This window comes from Crotalus tigris, unplaced genomic scaffold (genome assembly GCF_016545835.1).
Source record: "Crotalus tigris isolate CLP2741 ecotype Arizona unplaced genomic scaffold, ASM1654583v1 scf7180000018306.2785112, whole genome shotgun sequence".
Lineage (NCBI taxonomy): Eukaryota > Metazoa > Chordata > Lepidosauria > Squamata > Viperidae > Crotalus > Crotalus tigris.
In genome coordinates this window covers 946,028-964,582 of record NW_024096934.1, presented here as the reverse complement: position 1 = coordinate 964,582, position 18,555 = coordinate 946,028, and the positions used below count along the sequence as shown (strand labels likewise).

At 47.0% G+C, this 18,555-nt stretch overlaps 1 protein-coding gene across 7 annotated transcripts in view; it reads right to left on the bottom strand.

Moving 5' to 3' along the window:
• Positions 1–18,555, bottom strand: part of USP32 (ubiquitin specific peptidase 32) — a 218,904-nt gene that overhangs the window by 14,328 nt on the left and 186,021 nt on the right. For 4 of the 7 annotated variants that reach the window (XM_039350009.1, XM_039350012.1, XM_039350014.1 and 1 more), the window contains 8 exons: positions 17,069–17,207; positions 14,999–15,104; positions 13,100–13,273; positions 11,417–11,591; positions 9,353–9,504; positions 6,579–6,693; positions 3,856–4,064; positions 2,333–2,517 (listed from right to left, as the gene is read on the bottom strand). In XM_039350009.1, coding sequence (XP_039205943.1) covers positions 2,333–2,517; positions 3,856–4,064; positions 6,579–6,693; positions 9,353–9,504; positions 11,417–11,591; positions 13,100–13,273; positions 14,999–15,104; positions 17,069–17,207 — 1,255 coding nt within the window. The remainder of the gene's footprint in view (positions 1–2,332; positions 2,518–3,855; positions 4,065–6,578; positions 6,694–9,352; positions 9,505–11,416; positions 11,592–13,099; positions 13,274–14,998; positions 15,105–17,068; positions 17,208–18,555) is intronic. The other 3 variants (XM_039350010.1, XM_039350013.1, XM_039350015.1) reach the window with 1 other exon arrangement.

Sequence of the window (18,555 nt, the reverse complement as noted above, 5' to 3'; positions counted from 1 at the left end):
CAACCGGTCGTAAGTCGAGGACTACTCAACCAGTCGTAAGTCGAGGACTACTCAACTGGTGCAGCACCGTTTGCACTCAACTGGTGCAGCACAGTTTGCAGAATGGGGCTTTTGGCGGGCTCAGCAGGGCAGAGACAGCCTGGACAATTCCTATTGGCTTTTGAAAGCCAATAGACTTAGACTCTATTCAAGAGAGTCTATTCTATTGGCGTTCAAAAGCCAATAGAATAAAAGGGAGTAGCACAGCTAAGGAAAAGGGGGAAAAAATGGCAGACTGTGTTGTTTGGCGACCCCCGTGAAATGGTCGTTCGATCCCAAATGGGGTCCCGACCCACAGGCTGAGAACCACTGTTCTAGGTGAATGCAAACCAAGATATTTTCAAATTTCTTTTTTTCTGCCAAGATAGTCCTTGAATAGGGTACATGCAGTCCTCAATTTGCAGCCATCCATTTAGCAAGCATTTGAAGTTACGATGCCACTGGAAAAAAAAGTGATTTACAACCAGTTCTTGCATTTATGGTTGCAGCATTCCCCAGAGTCACAGGATTAAAATGTGGGCGCTTAGCAACCGGCATGCATTTACAAGGACTGCAGCATCCCAGAGTTACGTGACCGCCATTTGTGACTTTCCCAGCCGGTTTCAGACTAGCAGTCAATGGGGGAAGCCGGATTCGCTTAACGGCCACATGCTTTGCTTAACAACTGCAGTGGTTCGCTTATCAACCGTGGGAAAGAAGGTCAGGTGGGATTAACAGACGACACCTTGCTTAGCAATGGAAATTCTGGCCCTATTGTGGTTGTAAATTGAGGACTATCTGCATACGGCACGTTAAATTTTATATGATTTACTCTTTTCTCATTTGTGACTTTCTGAGTTAAAAGGCCTTACTGAAGTATAACAGAGACATTTGCCGAACATCATATGTCAGAGGTCCCCAACCTTTTGGGCACCAGGGACCGGTTCATGGAGAGAGTTTTTTCCACAGACCGGAGGGTGCGTGGTTTTGTGTGCTACCTGCATCTCATGGATGGGGCTTTGCGTTTTTGTGCGGACCAGTTGCTGGCATGCCGTGGTCCAGTACTGGTCCACAGATCGGAGGTTGGGGACCCCTGTCATAATTTTCTCTCTCACCCGCTCAGAGATCTTAAATTAAATAAAGATTGAAAATGTCTAACCAGTCATCTAGTGCAGCGGCCCCCAAACTTTGGAGCATCAGGGACTGGTTTTGTGGAGAGAGGTTTTTCCACGGATCGGAGGTGGTGTGGTTTCGTGTGCTGCCTTCATCCTGTGGATGGGGCTTCACTTGTTTGTGCAGCCCGGTTGCTGGCATGCCGTGGCCATGGATTAGGGCAGTGGTGGCGAACCTATGGCACGGGTGCCAGAGGCGGCACTCAGAGCCCTCTCTGTGGGCACGCACGCTGTCGCCCCAGTCCTAGGCCTTCAGCTGGGTTTTATAACCTTTTCGCTTTAGGCCTCTGCCGCCATGTGCAAAAAAAAAAGGTTCAATCAGTCAATTTCAACTTCTTGCGGGAAAAAAAAAGATCTTGCAAAGTTGGAATTGATTGATTGAACTTTTTAGTCCCACCCAGTCTGCCATTACCACTGCAGGCACACCCAGCCAATGGGCCACACCCACCCGGCACCCGACGATGCATAAGTGGGTTTTGGGTTGCAGTTTGGGCACTCGGTCTCTAAAAGGTTCGCCATCACTGGACTAGGAGTTGGGGGCTCCTGATCTAGTGAGCTTCAAGACTGAGAACGTGGATTTGTCAGCTGAAGGCCAAAACAGTGGTACCTCACTTTTCATCTTAATTGGTTCTGGGTGGTACCAAACAAATTTTTACCATAAGGAATAATGGGCAGCTGACACCGACAAATTCTAGCTTGAGTACCAGGATGAAATTTTGGGTCAAAATGCGCTGAGTACCAAATTCGATGAGTTGCAAAGCAGTCGCGTACCAAGGCACCACTGTACTCCAATAAGCCATAGGGGCTTTTCTTGTCACTTATGCAGCTTGGCTTACTTCTCTGAGATGTTCAAAACTGCCACCCTGCAGGTCTATTAGTGCAGTGAGCCCTTGGTGCTCTATGAACCCAGTTGTTGTCTTGCAGATGTTTCATTACCCAGCTAGGTCACATCAACGGTGCTAAAAGGGCAAACCCTTCTCCTTTCTTGCACTGATGATGTGACCTAGTTGGGTAATGAAACGTTTGCAAGAAAACAACCAGGCTCAGAGAGCACGAAGGACCCCAACCTTGAGCTACAAAATATTCTCTTCCATCAGTCCTATTAGTGGCTCAGCAGTTCCTCATTCCAGCACTGAACTCACCAGTCCTGAGCATGGTTACTGGCTTCCTGGGGAGGGAGGGGGCTTGCAAGCCGAGACACTTGAATCCAGACAGCGTCATACAAGTCTTTCTTCCTTGTGTGAACTGTGCAGGGAACAATCAGAGGCATCCCAAACAGGCTCGGCCGGTTCTTTTGAGACGAGAGGAAGTACATTTCGGCCCGCATCTGCATTCAATGGGAAAGTTTAACAACAACAAAAAAAAGCACATGTATTTTGAAAGTTAGGAACGATTTATAGACGTTTGTAAAAACATGGATGGGCTGTCTCAAATGGTGTCCAGAACCATAACAACAAAATAGTACAATGGCCCCAGTGTAATTAACACCTACTCTTTGCTTCATATTTTTATGCCTTCTATAATTTCAAAGTTTTTAATGATTAAAAAAAAATCACGAAACATAAAATCTACAAATAGATACATTGCAGTAAATGAAAACAAAGATAAGTACCAATAGTGATACGCGGCTTGGGTGTAATTCCGAAACAACGGAAGCACCCCTTGGACACCATCGTCACTGACAAAAATCTCCATCCGTCAATTGCAAAAAAGCAGCTTTATTGGAACAGCTTGCATCCTGCAAGGATGCTTTTAACTCCATCAAACCACAACACTTTTCACGATTGAAAAAGATGCCAGGCGATAGAGATTTCCAAAATCCCTCTGTGGGGGTTTGGGTAAAAGATCTGTCTTCAGTCAGTCCGTGCTTCTCCTTGTGTCCCCCGACCTCACCCTCCCAAGGATAACCCCTATCCCCAACCTGACAGGCAACCTTTTGGCACTCTGGAGATGCAGGTTAGATTGAGGAAATAGCTTCTTGTTACAACAGCATCCTTTTTCAGAATACAAGAATAACCTTGCTCAAACAAATCTTGTGGTAAGATGGGCAGTTAATACATTTAACGAAGAAAAAAATCAATAAACAAACAAACAAACAAACCACAAGGCTACTGGATCCATGCCTCAGTTTTTTGCCCAAGAGGTCTGGAAATCTCAACAGCTTTGGACAAAGTCACTCAGCCAAACTGTGATCCCAATCCAGGGTTGCTGGCTAATCCTTTAGTGCAGCTGTCCCCAATCTTTACAGCATGGCAGCCCAGCAAAGAAGGAGAGAAGGGAACCAGCACGAGTGAGCACTGACTCGCTGCTCATGCACGTGCATACACACCAGCCCACTGCTCATTGAAGTCAAGCTGTGTGTATGTGTGTGTGTGTTTGTGTGTGTGCATGCTGGCCTGCTGCTTGTGCGGCCCGGTTCCGAACAGGCAATGGGCTGAGGCCTGGGGACCCCTGTTTTAGTGACAAGAGTGACTATCCAACAGAGGGATCTTTTTGAAGCCCACCCCCCAGATCGACAAGCAAATGATCCCAGCATGGTACAGATTATCTCTGAATCCCAGATATACTTTCCCAACAGCTGGCGGTCCTCTGAAGGTGTAGCTACTTCATCTGAAACGGACAAAAAGCATCTTATTGATTTGGGCAATGCTTGTTCTGCACTAACCATTTTCCTGTGGACTGCAATGATGTAGCCTATGAAGGGGCTGTCCGAAGGCGAGGTCACATGGCCGTTCATCATCATACCGTTCTCCACCCTGCAGGGCACCACTGTGTTCGGCATTCCGTTTGGGATCAAGGTTGACCGCGGGAGGTCACCGTTCATCAGACAGTTGATCATCCCGTTAGTCGACTGTCCATGGTAAAAATCTAAAACTCAAGCACGAAGAGGCTGTTGTAGAAATAGGTCCTGGTAGGAAGCTAATTTTACACACAGAATAGAACAGAATACAATAGAACAACAGAGTTGGAAGGGACCTTGGAGATCATCTAGTCCAACCCCCTGCTCAGGCAGGAGACCCTATACCATTTCAGACAAATGGCTGTCCAGTCTCTTCTTAAAAACTTCCAGTGTTGGAGCATTCACCGCTTCTGGAGGCAGGTTGTTCCACTGGTTAATTATTCTAACTGTCAGGAAGTTTCTCCTTAGTTCTAGGTTGCTTCTCCCCTTGATTAGTTTCCATCCGTTGCTTCTTGTCCTGCCTTCAGGCGCTTTGGAAAATAGCTTGGCTGCCTCTTCTTTGGGGCAGCCCCTGAGATACTGGAAGACTGCTATCATGTCCCCTCTCGTCCTTCTCTTCATTAAACTAGACGTACCCAATTTCAGCAACCGTTCCTTGTAAGTTTTAGCCTCCAGTTCCCTAATCATCTCTGTTGCTCTTCTCTGCTCTTTATTGCTCTTCTCTGCTTAAGCTCTTCGCTTAAGGATCATTTTTGATCACTAGCTGGGTAAAATCTCTAGCTCAGCGGTTCTCAACCTATGGGTCGCGACCCCATTTGGGGTCGATCGCCCATTTTTCGGGGGTCACCAAAGGCGGCGCTCTGCCATTTTTCGCGGTGCTGTGCACGCGTGCCGCACATGGGGGCGGCGCCGTGCATGCGTGCCGCGCATGGGGGCGGCACCGTGCACGTGCACCGTGCATGGGGGGAGCGCTGCGCACCGCGCATGGGGGGCCGCCGTGCACGCGCACCGCACGTGGGGGGCCGCCGTGCACGCGCGTTGCGCATGGGGCGGCGCTGCACATGCGTGCCGCGTGTGGGGCCCCGCCCCCATGCGCGCGGCCCGGCGCATGCGCAGAACGTTTGTGTGACGGGGGTCGCCGTCACACAAACGTTGAGAAGCACTGCTCTAGCTCCTCCTTCATAAGGAGACCTGTTTTCTTTACTAGACTGTAAAAAGAGAACATACTATTTAGTCTTGCTCACATATTGTCTTATTCTATGCCGGGCTTCTCGGCATAGAATAAGACAATAAGTTAGTTCTCTACATTCTGTCACAAGACCACCTGGATTCTGCAACAAGTATTGGTTGAATGTTCCTCATTCACAAAGTGTATCCTGACTGTGCCAGTCCCGAGAGGGCTAAAATGGAGGAGGATGGAGAGGGGGAGGAGGAAGGGGAAAGGGAGAAGAAGGAAGAAGAGGAGAGGAGAAGGAGAGGAAAAGGAAGAGGAGAAGGAGATGGAGAGAAAGATGAAAAAAAGGAGGAGTAGAAGATGGGGAAGGGGAAAGAGAAGTTCGTTTTCTATGGCAGGGCTTTTCAACCAGTGGTATGGGTACCACCTGTGGTACATTGGCACCTGGCAGGTGGTATGCAACCATCCTAGAAAAGTGGCAGCGGGGGAGGGGAATGAGCTGAACCGGTGGCAGCACCGCACAAGCCTGAGAGAGAGATGGCTGGAGCTGCAGGGCTGTGAGGGCTCAGCGGAAGCACCAGGATCAGTGCCGCTCTCCAGCTGATCGGCGCTTCTTCAGGGCTATCAAGGTTCAATGGAAGCTCCCGGATCAGCGCCAGGCTCCAGCTGGAGCTCGGCGCAGATCCTGGTGCTTCTGCTGAGCCCAGAAGAAGCACCAATCAGCTGGAAAGCAGCACTGATCCTGGCGCTTCTGCTGAGCCCAGAAGAGCCGATCAGCTGGAATGTTGCAGCCTCTCCAGGGTCTTGTGATTTACATTCAGATGCTTGGCAACTGATTCATATTTATGACGGCCACAGTGTCCCAGGGTCATGTGAAGTGACCAAAACCTGCTGCAACCACCCAGCAGACGGGGAATAAAAACCAAACACCCCCCCCCACTGCCAATCCTCAACAGAAATGCTCACAACAATGAAAACCTCGGACAGGAGGAAGAGCGCCGCCGGGTGGGCAGGCGTCTTGCTCGGCTGTGGCTTGGGGGGGGAGCACTTTTTTCAGTGCCATTGTAACTTCGAACAGTCATTAAGTGAACTGTTGTAAGTCGAGGACTACCTGCATTTTATTACTTTTTTCCTTTTTGCTTTTTTTGGTCATTAGGTTTTTGACACCTTGCTAGGCAGCTAGTGGTACTCGGATGTTGCCATATCCTAAAAGTGGTACAATGGGTGAAAAGGTTGAAAAGCCCTGTTCTATGGCAGGGCCAGTGGTTGAGAGAAACACAAAGAGGACAGCTTCGCGTGGGAACTTTTTTGTCCATCAGTTCCCATCATTCCTGCATTTTACTCAGTATTAAAGCCCTTCATTCAGTTGGGAGTGAAAGTTAAGAGCGCTCACTTTCGCTCCCAACGCTAAGCAGCAGCAACAGCAGCGCTGCCAGTTTGTCAGACAAGACTCCCAACTGGGCCGGTGTGTGTGTGTGTGTGTGTGTGTGTGTGTGTGTGTGTGTGTGTGTGGAATTGAGGCATTTCTTCCTACCTGTTTGCAAAGGACTTGAAGAAGCCGAAGTGGGGGAGCCAGGAATTGGTACCTCGAACGCGCACAAAGAAGCCGTCGTCGAATGCCGGACTTTTTGGTTGTCTAGCGGAAAGTTCTGTCGGAGGAACAACAGCAGCAACGGAAGAGATTAAAGCCGGGAGCAATTAATAATTAAGACGACACTTCAGAGAGCTGGTAGACTAGAGGAAGCTGAGGCATTCTGTGACCGACAGCAAAGAAGAACGCTGCTCCAAAGGTGTTTGGAAACCCAGGGGAGACAGGAAAGCTGCTTCCAAAAGCACAGATGCAGCTGGCGAGAGAATTACAAAGGAGAGGGGAGCAGATTTGACTCAGCCACATCTGTTGCCTCAATAAGAGACCGTGTAATGAGCTCCCAGGATAACGCTCCTCTTTTGACGCGGCCCGTCGGATCTAAAGGATAGGCTGGGCACATCGAGGCAAACATCTCTCTATAAAAACTCAAGCTTTATTCTCTGGATCTCCTGGAAACTGCAGGACGGTGAAAGCCTCTCGTTAGGGTCTCTGCGTTAAGGCACCAAGCTGGAAAGCAGGAGACGGTGAGTTCTAGCCCTGGTTTACACATGAAAGCTGGCTAGGTGACTTGGAGCCAATCACCAGGAGTCGGGGTGTTCTAGTCCCATCTTAGGCACAAACTCTGTCTGGGTGACTCTGGGCCAATCAGCAAGAGACACTGAGTTCTAGTCTCGCTTTAGACATGAAAACCAGCTAGATGACTTGGAGCCAATCACCAGGAGACTGTGAGTTCTAGTTCTGCTTTAGACATGAAAGCCGGCTAGGTCACAGGTCGGCAACCTGCGGCTCCGGAGCCACATGTGGCTCTTTGAGCCTTCCCCTGCGGCTCCCAGCCTCCTCTGCCTTTGCAGAGAGAGACAGAGACAGAGAGAGGAATTGCGCTTCCCTGCTTCTCTCTCTCTCTCTCTGTATGTGTGTTTTTGTGTGTGTGTGTGTGTGTGTGTGTGTGTGTGTGTGTGTGTATAAAAAAAAGAGAGTGCACTCACAGTGTTCTCTGAGCAGCTGAAAAGCTTAGTGGGCGGAGCTCCTCCCTTTGCTGCGTCTCTGCAGGAAGCAGGAAGGGCAGGAGAGAGCTAGCTAGCCCAGCTAGGCTGACTCAGGAATTCTGGGAGTTGAAGTCCATGAGTCATAAAAGAGACGAGGTTGCCTACCCCTGATCTTGTTGGACAACAGCCTGAAGCTTGTCAGGTGAGCAGCAGATAGGAGAGGGGGGGGGGAGAAAGAGAGAGAGGGAGAGAGAGAGAGAGAGAGAGAAAGAGAGAAAGAAAGAGAGCGGGGAAGAGGAGTGGCAGACCAAGGGCAGATAGAGAGGGAGAGAGAGAGAGAGACCCTTTTGACATCTAAAATGAAGATAACACTGCATATATCCTTTTTTTACCTGTGTGTGTGTGTGTGTGTATGTATGTATATATATATATACATACATACATATACATATATATATACACACACACATACATACACACACACACACACAAACACACACACACCTATAATAAAGGTAAAAAAGGATATATGCAGTGTTATCTTCATTTTAGATATCAAAATGGTTTTGCGGCTCCCAGTGTTTTGTTTTTGGTGGGAAACGGGTCCAAGTGGCTCTTTAAGTGTTTTGGGTTGCCTACCCCTGGGCTAGGTGACTTGGAGCCAATCACCAAGAGACAGTGAGTTCTAGTCCCACCTTAGGCATGAAATGTGTCTGGGTGACTCTGGACCAATCACCAAGAGACAGGGAGTTCTAGTCCCGCTTTAGACATGAAAACCGGCTGGATAACTTGGAGCCAATCACCAGGAGACTGTGAGTTCTAGTCCTGCTTTAGACATGAAAGCCGGTTAGGTGACTTGAAGCCAATCACCAGGAGACAGGGAGTTCTAGTCCCACCTTAGGCATGAAATGTGTCTGGGTGACTCTGGGCCAATCACCAGGAGACAGGGCGTTCTAGTCCCGCTTTTTACATGAAAACCGGCTGGGTGACTTGGAGCCAATCACCAGGAGACTGTGAGTTCTAATTCTGCTTTAGACATGAAAGCCGGCTAGCTGACTTGGAGCCAATCACCAGGAGACAGGGAGTTCTAGTCCCACCTTAGGCATGAAATGTGTCTGGGTGACTCTGGGCCACCTTTAGACATAAAAGCCGGCTAGGTGACTTGGAACCAATCACCAGGAGACAGTGAGTTCTAGTCTCACCTTAGGCATGAATTGTGTCTGGGCCAATCACCAGGAGACAGGGAGTTCTAGTTCCGCTTTTGACATGAAAGCCGGCTGGGTGACTTTGGGCCAGTCACTCTCTTTCAGATCAACCCACCTCACCGGCTTGTTGTTGTTGTGGAAAAAAATACAAGGAGGAAGGTTCCAAGCTTTTCTCTTTTGTAGGAGACAATTAGATTCAGTTCCCCATCTCTTTATATAGCACAGTGGTTCTCAACCTGTGGGTCGGGATCCCATTTGGGGTCGAACGACCATTTCGCGGGGGTCGCCAAACAAGGCTGTCCACCAATTTTTCCCCCTTTTCTTTGGCCATGCCTCTGGCACCCGGTGATGTATAAGTGGTTGGGGGTCACTATAACATGGGGAACCGTATTATGGGGTCGCGGCATTAGAAAGGTTGAGAACCACTGATATAGCAGCTGTGTCTCTTCTGCCTCCTTAGGGTTTCACTGAAACATACATTTCTCCAAGGGTGGTCAATTTTTGCATTCAGTTGCAGAGGCCTCATTACCTTTATGTTCGAGCTGTGTACTTCTGCAAGCAGGATCTGATCGGGCTTCAGGGCACACAGTTCACTCAGGTGCTTCTTCAGGTCAGAGTATTTCTCGTCCATATTCAGCCTGAGTCCATATCGGACAGGAGTCGTGCCATCGAGCTTAGTTACTTGAAGAAGAAAAGAAAAAAGGGAAAATGAATGGGAGAGAAAGAGAAAAAGAGAAAGTGTGTATTTTAAGACGCTTTTCACTTTATTTATTTAGTTTTATTTATCACATTTTTGGAACTGCCCATCTCCCCTCACAAAGACACTCTGGGCAGCCTACAATAAAAAAATAAAACATAAAAATAGTATGTCATGGTTCCGACAGATGAAACTCTTCAAAGAACTTCGAGGCATTGTTTACCTTAAAGAATCTTTCTTTATTCGAGAAGCATAGCATCAGCACGTACATGGTCGAAGGCAAAATCTGAATTCCCCTCCTCTTAGCACATAGTATCAAACACAATTCTCTCCTCTAGTTAACAGTCATAAATCACATTCTCCAATTGGTTTGAAATGCAGGCTTTCCCTCCAGTTCTCCAACCCGCCATTTCTTATCATCTCTTATTCCAAAAGCCCCGAGGTCACACACTATTATAATATTGTTATGTCTAACTAACTCCATCACATTCCTCCCCCCCCCAGTATCATCTAATTCTAAAGCATAAGAAAGAAAAAGACTGCATCTCCATATGTGGTCAAAGCAAGGACATCCGATGTTAGCAGCGTTGACACAGTATACAAAAGTTAAGATTTAAAAAGAGGCAATTAAAAAGGATTAAAGACAATGTTAAAAATTAATCAAAAGGCAAAAGGAGGGCTTTTAAGGTGCTAACCAGCCCAGGGCTCTGTGTTTCTCTGGGCTCCCTGTGCAAGGCCGCAGAGCCGCTATGCTTTCACCCCTTTCTGGAAGGCCAATGGTGTAGGGTTTCCTGCCTGAGCAAGGGGTTGGACTAGATGACCTCCAACGTCCCTTCCAACATTTTTTTTATTATTATTATTATGGATCATCGCAGTCAGCCAGATGTTCAGAATGGATTTGGCATTTTGTCTACCTATCGAGTTCTTACCCAGGACCTGGGATAGACAGATGTGGATGTTTGATGGTATTACAGGTATCGTCGCAGGATGGAAGCAGTTCCTAATAAGGCCGCCTTTTGCAACTGACTAATAGCGAATTTGTCAATGCCAATTGTGTTCAAGTGGTGCTCCAGTTGTTTTGGGATTGCACCCAAGGAGCCTATGACTATTGGTACTACACTTGCTTGCTTTTGCCACAGTCTTTCTATTTCTATTTGTAGGTCTTTGTATTTTGTTATCTTCTCCAGTTCTTTCTCGTCTATTCTGCTGTCTCCAGGCACTGCCACGTCCACTATCCAGACTTTTTTGTCTTTCTTATCGACAATTGTTAAGTCTGGGGTGTTATGTTGCAAGTATTATTATTATTATTATTATATGAATCACTGAGTTGTTAAGTCAGTAACGCAGTTGTTAAGTGAACCTGGCTTCCCCATGGACGTTGCTTGTCAAAAGATCGCAAAAGGGGATCACACGATCCCGGGACATTGCAGCCGTCGTAAATATGAACCCATGGCCAAGTGTCTGAATTCCGATCATGTGGCCATGGGCGATGCTGCAACGGTCGTTAAGCAAAACTCGCTTGTTGGAAGCTGGCTGGGAAAGTCACAAATGTGATCACATGACCCCGGGACACTGCAAACCGTCATAAATACACGCCAGTTTGCCCAGCGTCTGAATATTGATCACACGATCATGGGGATGCTGCAACAGTTGTTAAATGTGGAAAACAATAATGTCACATTTTTTCAGTACCGTTGTAACTTCGAATGATCACTGAATGAATGGATGTAAGTTGAGGACTACCTGTAAATAAAAATAAAAAAGCCCAACCTATTTGGAAGGTCCCAGCTGGAAAGAGATGCTCAACTCTTGGTGTTTTTCCAACAACCAAAATGGAGTCCATTTTTTACCCCAATAACCACACCAAAGGAGAGAGACTCAAGATTCCTCACTCACCTATTATTTCTATATGCATGTAACTGTCCATCGGAAGAGGCAGCGATAAAAAATTGAAAGGGTCAAAACGAACACTGATGTGCCCACAGGTCTTGCACTTCACCTGGGACCTCAGCTGACCATGAAAGAGGTCGACCACAATTGAGCGGTTCCTTCTTAAGTGGTTCTCCCAGGCCTGAAATGAAAAGGAAATCAATGTTAATACCACTTTACAAGGCCTTGGTAAGGCCACACCTGGAATACTGCATCCAGTTTTGGTCACCATGATGTAGAAAAAGATGTTGAGACTCTAGAAAGAGTGCAGACATATTGACTGCAGCGCGGATAGCATATGCTCAGTGTTGGAAGAGTGAAAATACACCCACAAATGACATGATTATGTATAAAATCTTGGAATGTGCAGAAATGAATAAACTTACACTAGAATTAAAAGACAAGGAGGCGACAGAATTTGATGAAATTTGGAATAAATGTTATAATTGGCTAGAACAGAGAAAGAAAAAGATATAATTAATGATGTAAATAAAATGTAAATAAGATGTAAAGAATGGCTAAAATGTACAGCACTGTTCTGTTAAAAGAAAAGATTTATGTTTATGTATTTTAAGGTTTTTCCAGTTGCAATGTATGGCTGTGAAAGTTGGACCATAAGAAAGGCTGAGCGCAAAAGAATTGAGGCCTTTGAACTATGGTGCTGGAGAAGACTCCTGCGAGTCCCTTGGACTGCAAGGCGTTCAAACCGGTCAGTCCTAGAAGAGATCAACCCCGACTGCTCTTTAGAAGGCCAGATCCTGAAGTTGAAACTCAAGTACTTTGGCCACCTAATGAGAAGGAAGGACTCACTGGAGAAGAGCCTAATGCTGGGAAAGATTGAGGGCAATAGAAGAAGGGGACGACAGAGAATGAGATGGCTGGATGGAGTCACTGAAGCAGTAGGTGTGAACTTAAATGGACTCCAGAAGATGGTAGAGGACAGGAAGACCTGGAGGAACGTTGTCCATGGGGTCGCGATGGGTCGGACACGACTTCGCAATTAACAACAACAACAACAATTTTAAGTTTGTTTTGGTGTATGGTGTAAAAGAAAAAAAAGAGTGCAGAGAAGAGCAACAAAGATGATCAGGGGACTGGAGGCTAAAACATATAAATGCACACTGGCTGAAGAATTCTGGGAGTTGAAGTCCACAAGTCATCAAAGGGCCAAGTTTGAAGACCCCTGCAAGTTTAAGGAATCTTCCTCTGGACTATCATTATCTGCAGGGAATCCTGCAGCTTTGGCAACCGTGGTGGTGCAATGGTTAGAATGCAGTACTGCAGACTAACTCTGCCCACAGCCAGGGGTCCGATCCTAACGGGGCTCAAGGTTGACTCAGCCTTCCATCCTTCTGAGGTTGGTAAAATGAGGACCCAGATGGTTGGGGGGGGGCCATTTGCTGACTCTGTAAACCGCTTAGAGAGGGCTCAGTGAAGTGAAGTGGTATATAAGTCTAAGTGCTACTGCTAGTGCTATTGGATATGATGGAGCTTGTTGTCTCAAGTGACAGCTAGCTACTGGTTAACCACGACAGACTGGGGCTTTCATTCTGAGAGAATGGATGCTTCCAGAGAAACCACAACACAGTAGGAAAATAAAACCTGCATTAGATGTCAGAGAGAGCCATGTATCGGCCCCAAGTCACTCACTTCTGCCGCTACCTCCCAATCCGGCCGGCCATCGCTGTCCTTCAGTTCCACATATGGCTTATCATGAACTCGGTTCAGGTCCTCATGGAGCCCATCCAGGAGAAAAGCTAAGAGCTCCTGAGAGTCTTGCTGTTGGAAGCCATTAAATCTCGGGGCGTACTTAGCTATAGTCCACTGTAACAAAGCAAAGTGGACCCAGTGGGTGTTAAGAACAGTGAGGAAGTTCACACATTGGCCAAGCTAGTTAGACAATGCTGACGGTGCATGCAAATCCAAGGCACTATTCTTGGGTAAGCCATGGCTTAACATTATGGGTGAAATCAGCCAAATGTGGCTTATTCAAAGGTAAAGGTAAAAGTTTCCCCTGTCCAATTCTAGGGGACGGTCCTCATCACTGATTTACAACCAAAGGAGCCAGCATTGTCTGAAGACACTTCCATGGTTATGTGGCTGGCATGGCTGTACACCAAAGGTGCACAGAGTGCTGTTACCTTCCCATCAAAGTGGTACCTACCCATGTTTCCCCGAAAATAAGACCAAGTCTTATTTTTTTAGGGGGGGGGGTGTCTTTTTTATTCACCTCCTGCACCGACAGCCCTGTCCAGCCGGTCCACTTCTGCAAACAAAGGAGCAGCTTCATTCGGCAGCTGCATTCTGGCCTGCATTTTGCAGTCAGGCCTTTCCGGAAGGCCTCTGCAGCCGAGTACCGAGCTATGGATTCAATCTATTGCTCGATTCTTGACTGCAGTGGCCTTCTGGAAAGGCCTGTGACTGAGAAATGCAGGCTTGGCTGCAGAAGACGCCGCAGAAGAAGAAGTGGGCTGGCGAGGAGAGGCCAGGTAAGTGGGTGCGGGACATGTGGGGTAGCTCCATCCCCCACCCCACCCCTGCCCTAGCTTGATTTTTAGGTGTGTGCCTCACCCCAAAACTAGGTCTTATTTTCGGGGAAGGTCTTACCTCATCTATGACACCGACAGCCCCACCCAGCCGGTCCACTTCTTCTGGGGCTGAAGTTCTGCAGCTGCATTCGGGCCTGCATTTTGCAGTCAGGCCTTTCCGGAAGGCCTCTGCAGCCGAGTACCGAGCTATGGATTCAATCCATAGTTCAGTTCTCGGCTGCAGTGGCCTTTCCAGAAATGCAGGCCTGGCTGTGGAAGACACCTCAGAAAAAGTGGGCTGGCAAGGAGAGGCCTGGCTGCCAGGTAAGTGGGTGCGGGGCGCATGAGGCAGATCCACACCCCCCACCCTACCTTCATTTTTAAAAGTGTGCCTCACTCCCAAACCAGGGCTTATTTTTGGGTGGGGCTTATATTAGGCCCACCCCCCCAAATCAAGCTAGGTAGGCCTTACTTTCAGGGAAACAGGGTATTTATCTACTCATATTTGCATGCTTTTGAATTGCTAGCTTGGCAGGAGCTGGGGCAAGAACGCGGAGCTCACCCTGTCACACGGTGTCTGGGTCTCAAACTGCCAACCTTCTGGTTGACAAGCCTAGTGTCCTAACCGCTAGACCTCCGTGCCTCCTTCGGCTTATTCAATCAGTCACATTTGAAAGCATTTAATAGCACCATATTGGAACGCTATGACACAACCAATGGAATGATTTCAAGGAAGCAGTTACCATGTCTGTGTGCTCCCCCACCTACTAAGGAAGATAGACTTTGTAGTCCAGATTCCACCTGGGTGCTAATTATTCTTCCCTGGATATAGTATTATCTAGGAAGGTTTATCCCATATGCCTCCCAGGAAATAGAATTTTGAAATTGTTCGGAAGTTCCATTGTAGGGTGACTCACTTCCCAAGCCTGTATATGTCAGGAAATACATGATTTTTTTCCCCTAAAATTTCCCATTTCATAATGAAGCTGCAAAGGAAGTAAGAAAGGTTATGGGGGCTTACCCTCAACTTGAGAGGAGCAATGTTCTTTTGGGTTCCACTCCACAGTTCTTGAATCAAATCCCCATAGCACTTAGCCATATGCCCCTTCATTCCTATTGGATTTGTCCTGGAATTTAGAACAAAATTCGTTCCGTCAATTATCTTTTTGGGGGCTAGCTAGGAAGGAGTGGATGGGATTTTGAAAAACAGGTAGATCTCTTCTTACAAATCCAATGGGAACTAGAACTGCCATTGCTAAACAACGTGGCCGTTAAGCAAGTCGCACCAGGGCTGAAGACCATTTTTTCCCCCCATGTCGCTAAGCAGATCATCATGGTTGTCAAAGCAAATCCAGCTTCTCCATTGACTCTGCTTGATGGAAGACCGCTAGGAAGGTGAGAGATGGGGATCATGTGACCCCGGGATGGTGCAACTCATGAGGAACGCATGTGGTTGTTAAGCACCCACTGTCTACGCTGCAAATACTGTATATTCTTGCTTTTGACAATATGTAGAATTGTCTGGTAACTATGGGGTTAATACAGAGCAGAAGGGGGGTTGGGGGTAAAGCCCGGGAAAGAAAGAGGAAGAAAACATTTCACCTTCACACTAATTGGATAATGTGAGATATGAGGGCTAATTTAGGGAGGGAACATGCTGATAATTTAACTGCTCAGAGGAAGAGAACTTAGATCCTAGCATCCCTCCGTTGTGCCTGTGCCGTCATTTTGTAACAATAAAAGACTTTTAGGAAAATAAATGCCTGGAAGTTCTTTGGAATGTTTCATTAGCCGGACCCACAACACCCATATTACTGACAAGGTGACTGTGAGGATTCTGAGAGCGTCGTAAGTGCAAGAACGAGTTACTTTTTTCAATGCTGCTGTAATTTTGAACGGTCGTTAAATGGTCGTAAAGTAAGGACGGTCTGTATGTCACCTCAGATGACAAAGGGCACCACTAGATGCTCCCTGAATATAGACAGGACAATGGCTTTACTGAACCTCCTCTTCTATTAGAGCAGTGGTTCTCAACCTGTGGGTCAGGACCCCATTTGGGGTCGAACGACCATTTCACGGGGTCGCCAAACAACACAGTCCGCCATTTTTTCCCCCCTCTCCTTAGCTGTGCTGCTCCCTTTTATTCTATTGGCTTTTGAAAACCAATAGAATAGACTCTCTTGAATAGAGTCTAATTCTATTGGCTTTCAAAAGCCAATAGGAAATGTCCACGCTGTCTCTGGCCTGCTGAGCCTGCCAAAAGTCGCATTCTGCAAACGGTGCTGCACCAGTTGAGTAGTCCTCGACTTACGACCAGTTGAGTAGTCCTCGACTTACGACCGGTTGGGGGGGGGGGTCGTGGCATTAAAAAGGTTGAGAACCACTGTATTAGATAGACTAGATTTCTACATGCAGGGATAAGATTTTGTTTTGTTTGAGTGATTTGGGGGGAACCCAGCAGAAAAACTAGGCAAGGAACAATGTTGTTATCAGAACCAGGAAGTCAGCAACAAACAAAGGCAGCCCATTTTATTTCTAGTGTATTTGTCCTCTATCTGGATCACTTTACAATATAGGCAGTCCTCAACGTATGACCAACTATTTGAAGTTATGACAGATCCTTCCAAAAGGTACTTAGGACCTGGTTTTGACAGTTCTGCCCTCCCCATGGTCATGTGACAACATGTTGGGCACTTGGCAACCAGCTTGCATTTATGGATATTCGTAGCGTCCCACAGTGATGTGACCCCGATGTACGACGTTTCTGCTGAAAACTGGCATTTATTTCCATAAATAACGTCCCATAATGAAACGGCTTCAGTTAATAACCATGGTGATTCATTTAATGACCACTGCAAAAACAGGGTCATAAAATCACATCGGTTACACGATGATCCGCTTTACAGCCATCACAACTTACGACTGTAATGGGCGGGCTCCCATTACAGTTGTTAAGTCCAGGACTACCTGTAACCACACGCGCAAACACACACACACACACACACACACACACACACACACACACACACACGCCATCACAACCGCTCCTGTTCATATTTCAATTCCTCCTTGAGTCACGGATGAGAACTACCTGTTCAGCTCATACAGGTGTCGGCCGGAGATGAAATACTGGGTGAGAGGTTGAGTGTTACTGACGCACTGGATGCTCGAATTCATGAAGCAGGTGTTGCCCAAGTTGCTTAAGCCTGTGGCCCCTTTTTCGGTGGGAACTGGAAGGATGGAAGAAATGATGGAAATCAGCAGGACGTTAACGATGAATAATTATAAATCGTTCAATAATGATAATAAACACTATATCCATGCTGGCGGCGGTTTCTGGATTGTTGGCAGATTCCATCTCCCCACCTGTCCATCATTTTGGTGATCATATTGATACCGTATTTCCCCGAAAATAACACCCACCCAGAAAATAAGCCCTAGCCTGATTTTTTTAAGGATGCTATTAATATAAGTCCTACCCCCAAAATAAGCCTGCGGGGGGTGAACATGGCCAGCACAGGAGGCAGCGAGCATTTATTTCCATTTTTTTGGCAGGTGGCTGTGCAGTGTTCCAATACCTCAGGGGCTGCCCCAAAGAAGAGGGAGTCAAGCTGTTCTCCAAAGCGCCTGAAGGCAGGACAAGAAGCAACGGGTGGAAACTAATCAAGGAGAGAAGCAACCTGGAACTAAGGAGAAACTTCCTGGCAGTTAGAACAATTAACCAGTGGAACAACCTGCCTCCAGAAGCTGTGAATGCTCCAATACTGGAAGTTTTTAAGAAGAGACTGGACAATCACTTGTCCGAGATGGTATAGGTTCTCCTGCCTGAGCAGGGGGTTGGACTTGATGACCTCCAAGGTCCCTTCCAACATCATCATTATTATTATTATGAATCATTGCACAGTCAGCCAGATGTTCAGACTGGATTTGGCATTTTGTTGTTGTTGTTGTTATTATTATTATTATTATTATTATTATTATTATTACCAGATCACCTGCCTCCTACACGCCTCTCCCCCTGCACTCAGATATACCTGTGCTAAGGGGCCGGCAGGCTGCAGCTGCTGCTGGACATTGTCGGCCCCCCCGTGCCTCACCTCTTGTGCGTGCGCTGGGGGATGGGGCACCCGGCTGGGCTGATCACCAAAAATAAGCCCCACTGTGTCTTTTGGTGCCCCCAAAAAATATATAAGACCAGGTCTTATTTTCAGGGAAACCCAGTATATTCTCATTGTGTACCTTTTCCATTGTTTCCTTTACTGTTCTATTATTTTATCTCTGTTCTGTTTACATTCCTCTCATTTTCTTCCTTTTTATTATTCTAAGGTGCCCAGAGTAGATGGCACAGAGAGATAGATGGCAAAAAAATATTAACTGACATACAAATAATGTTAAGCTATGCAATACATTGTTGTTGTTAATTGCGAAGTCCTGTCCAACCCATCGCGACCCCATGGACAACATTCCTCCAGGTCTTCCTGTCCTCTACCATCTTCTGGAGTCCATTTAAGTTCACACCTACTGATTTGGTGACTCCATCCAGCCATCTCATTCTCTGTCGTCCCCTTCTTCTCTCCT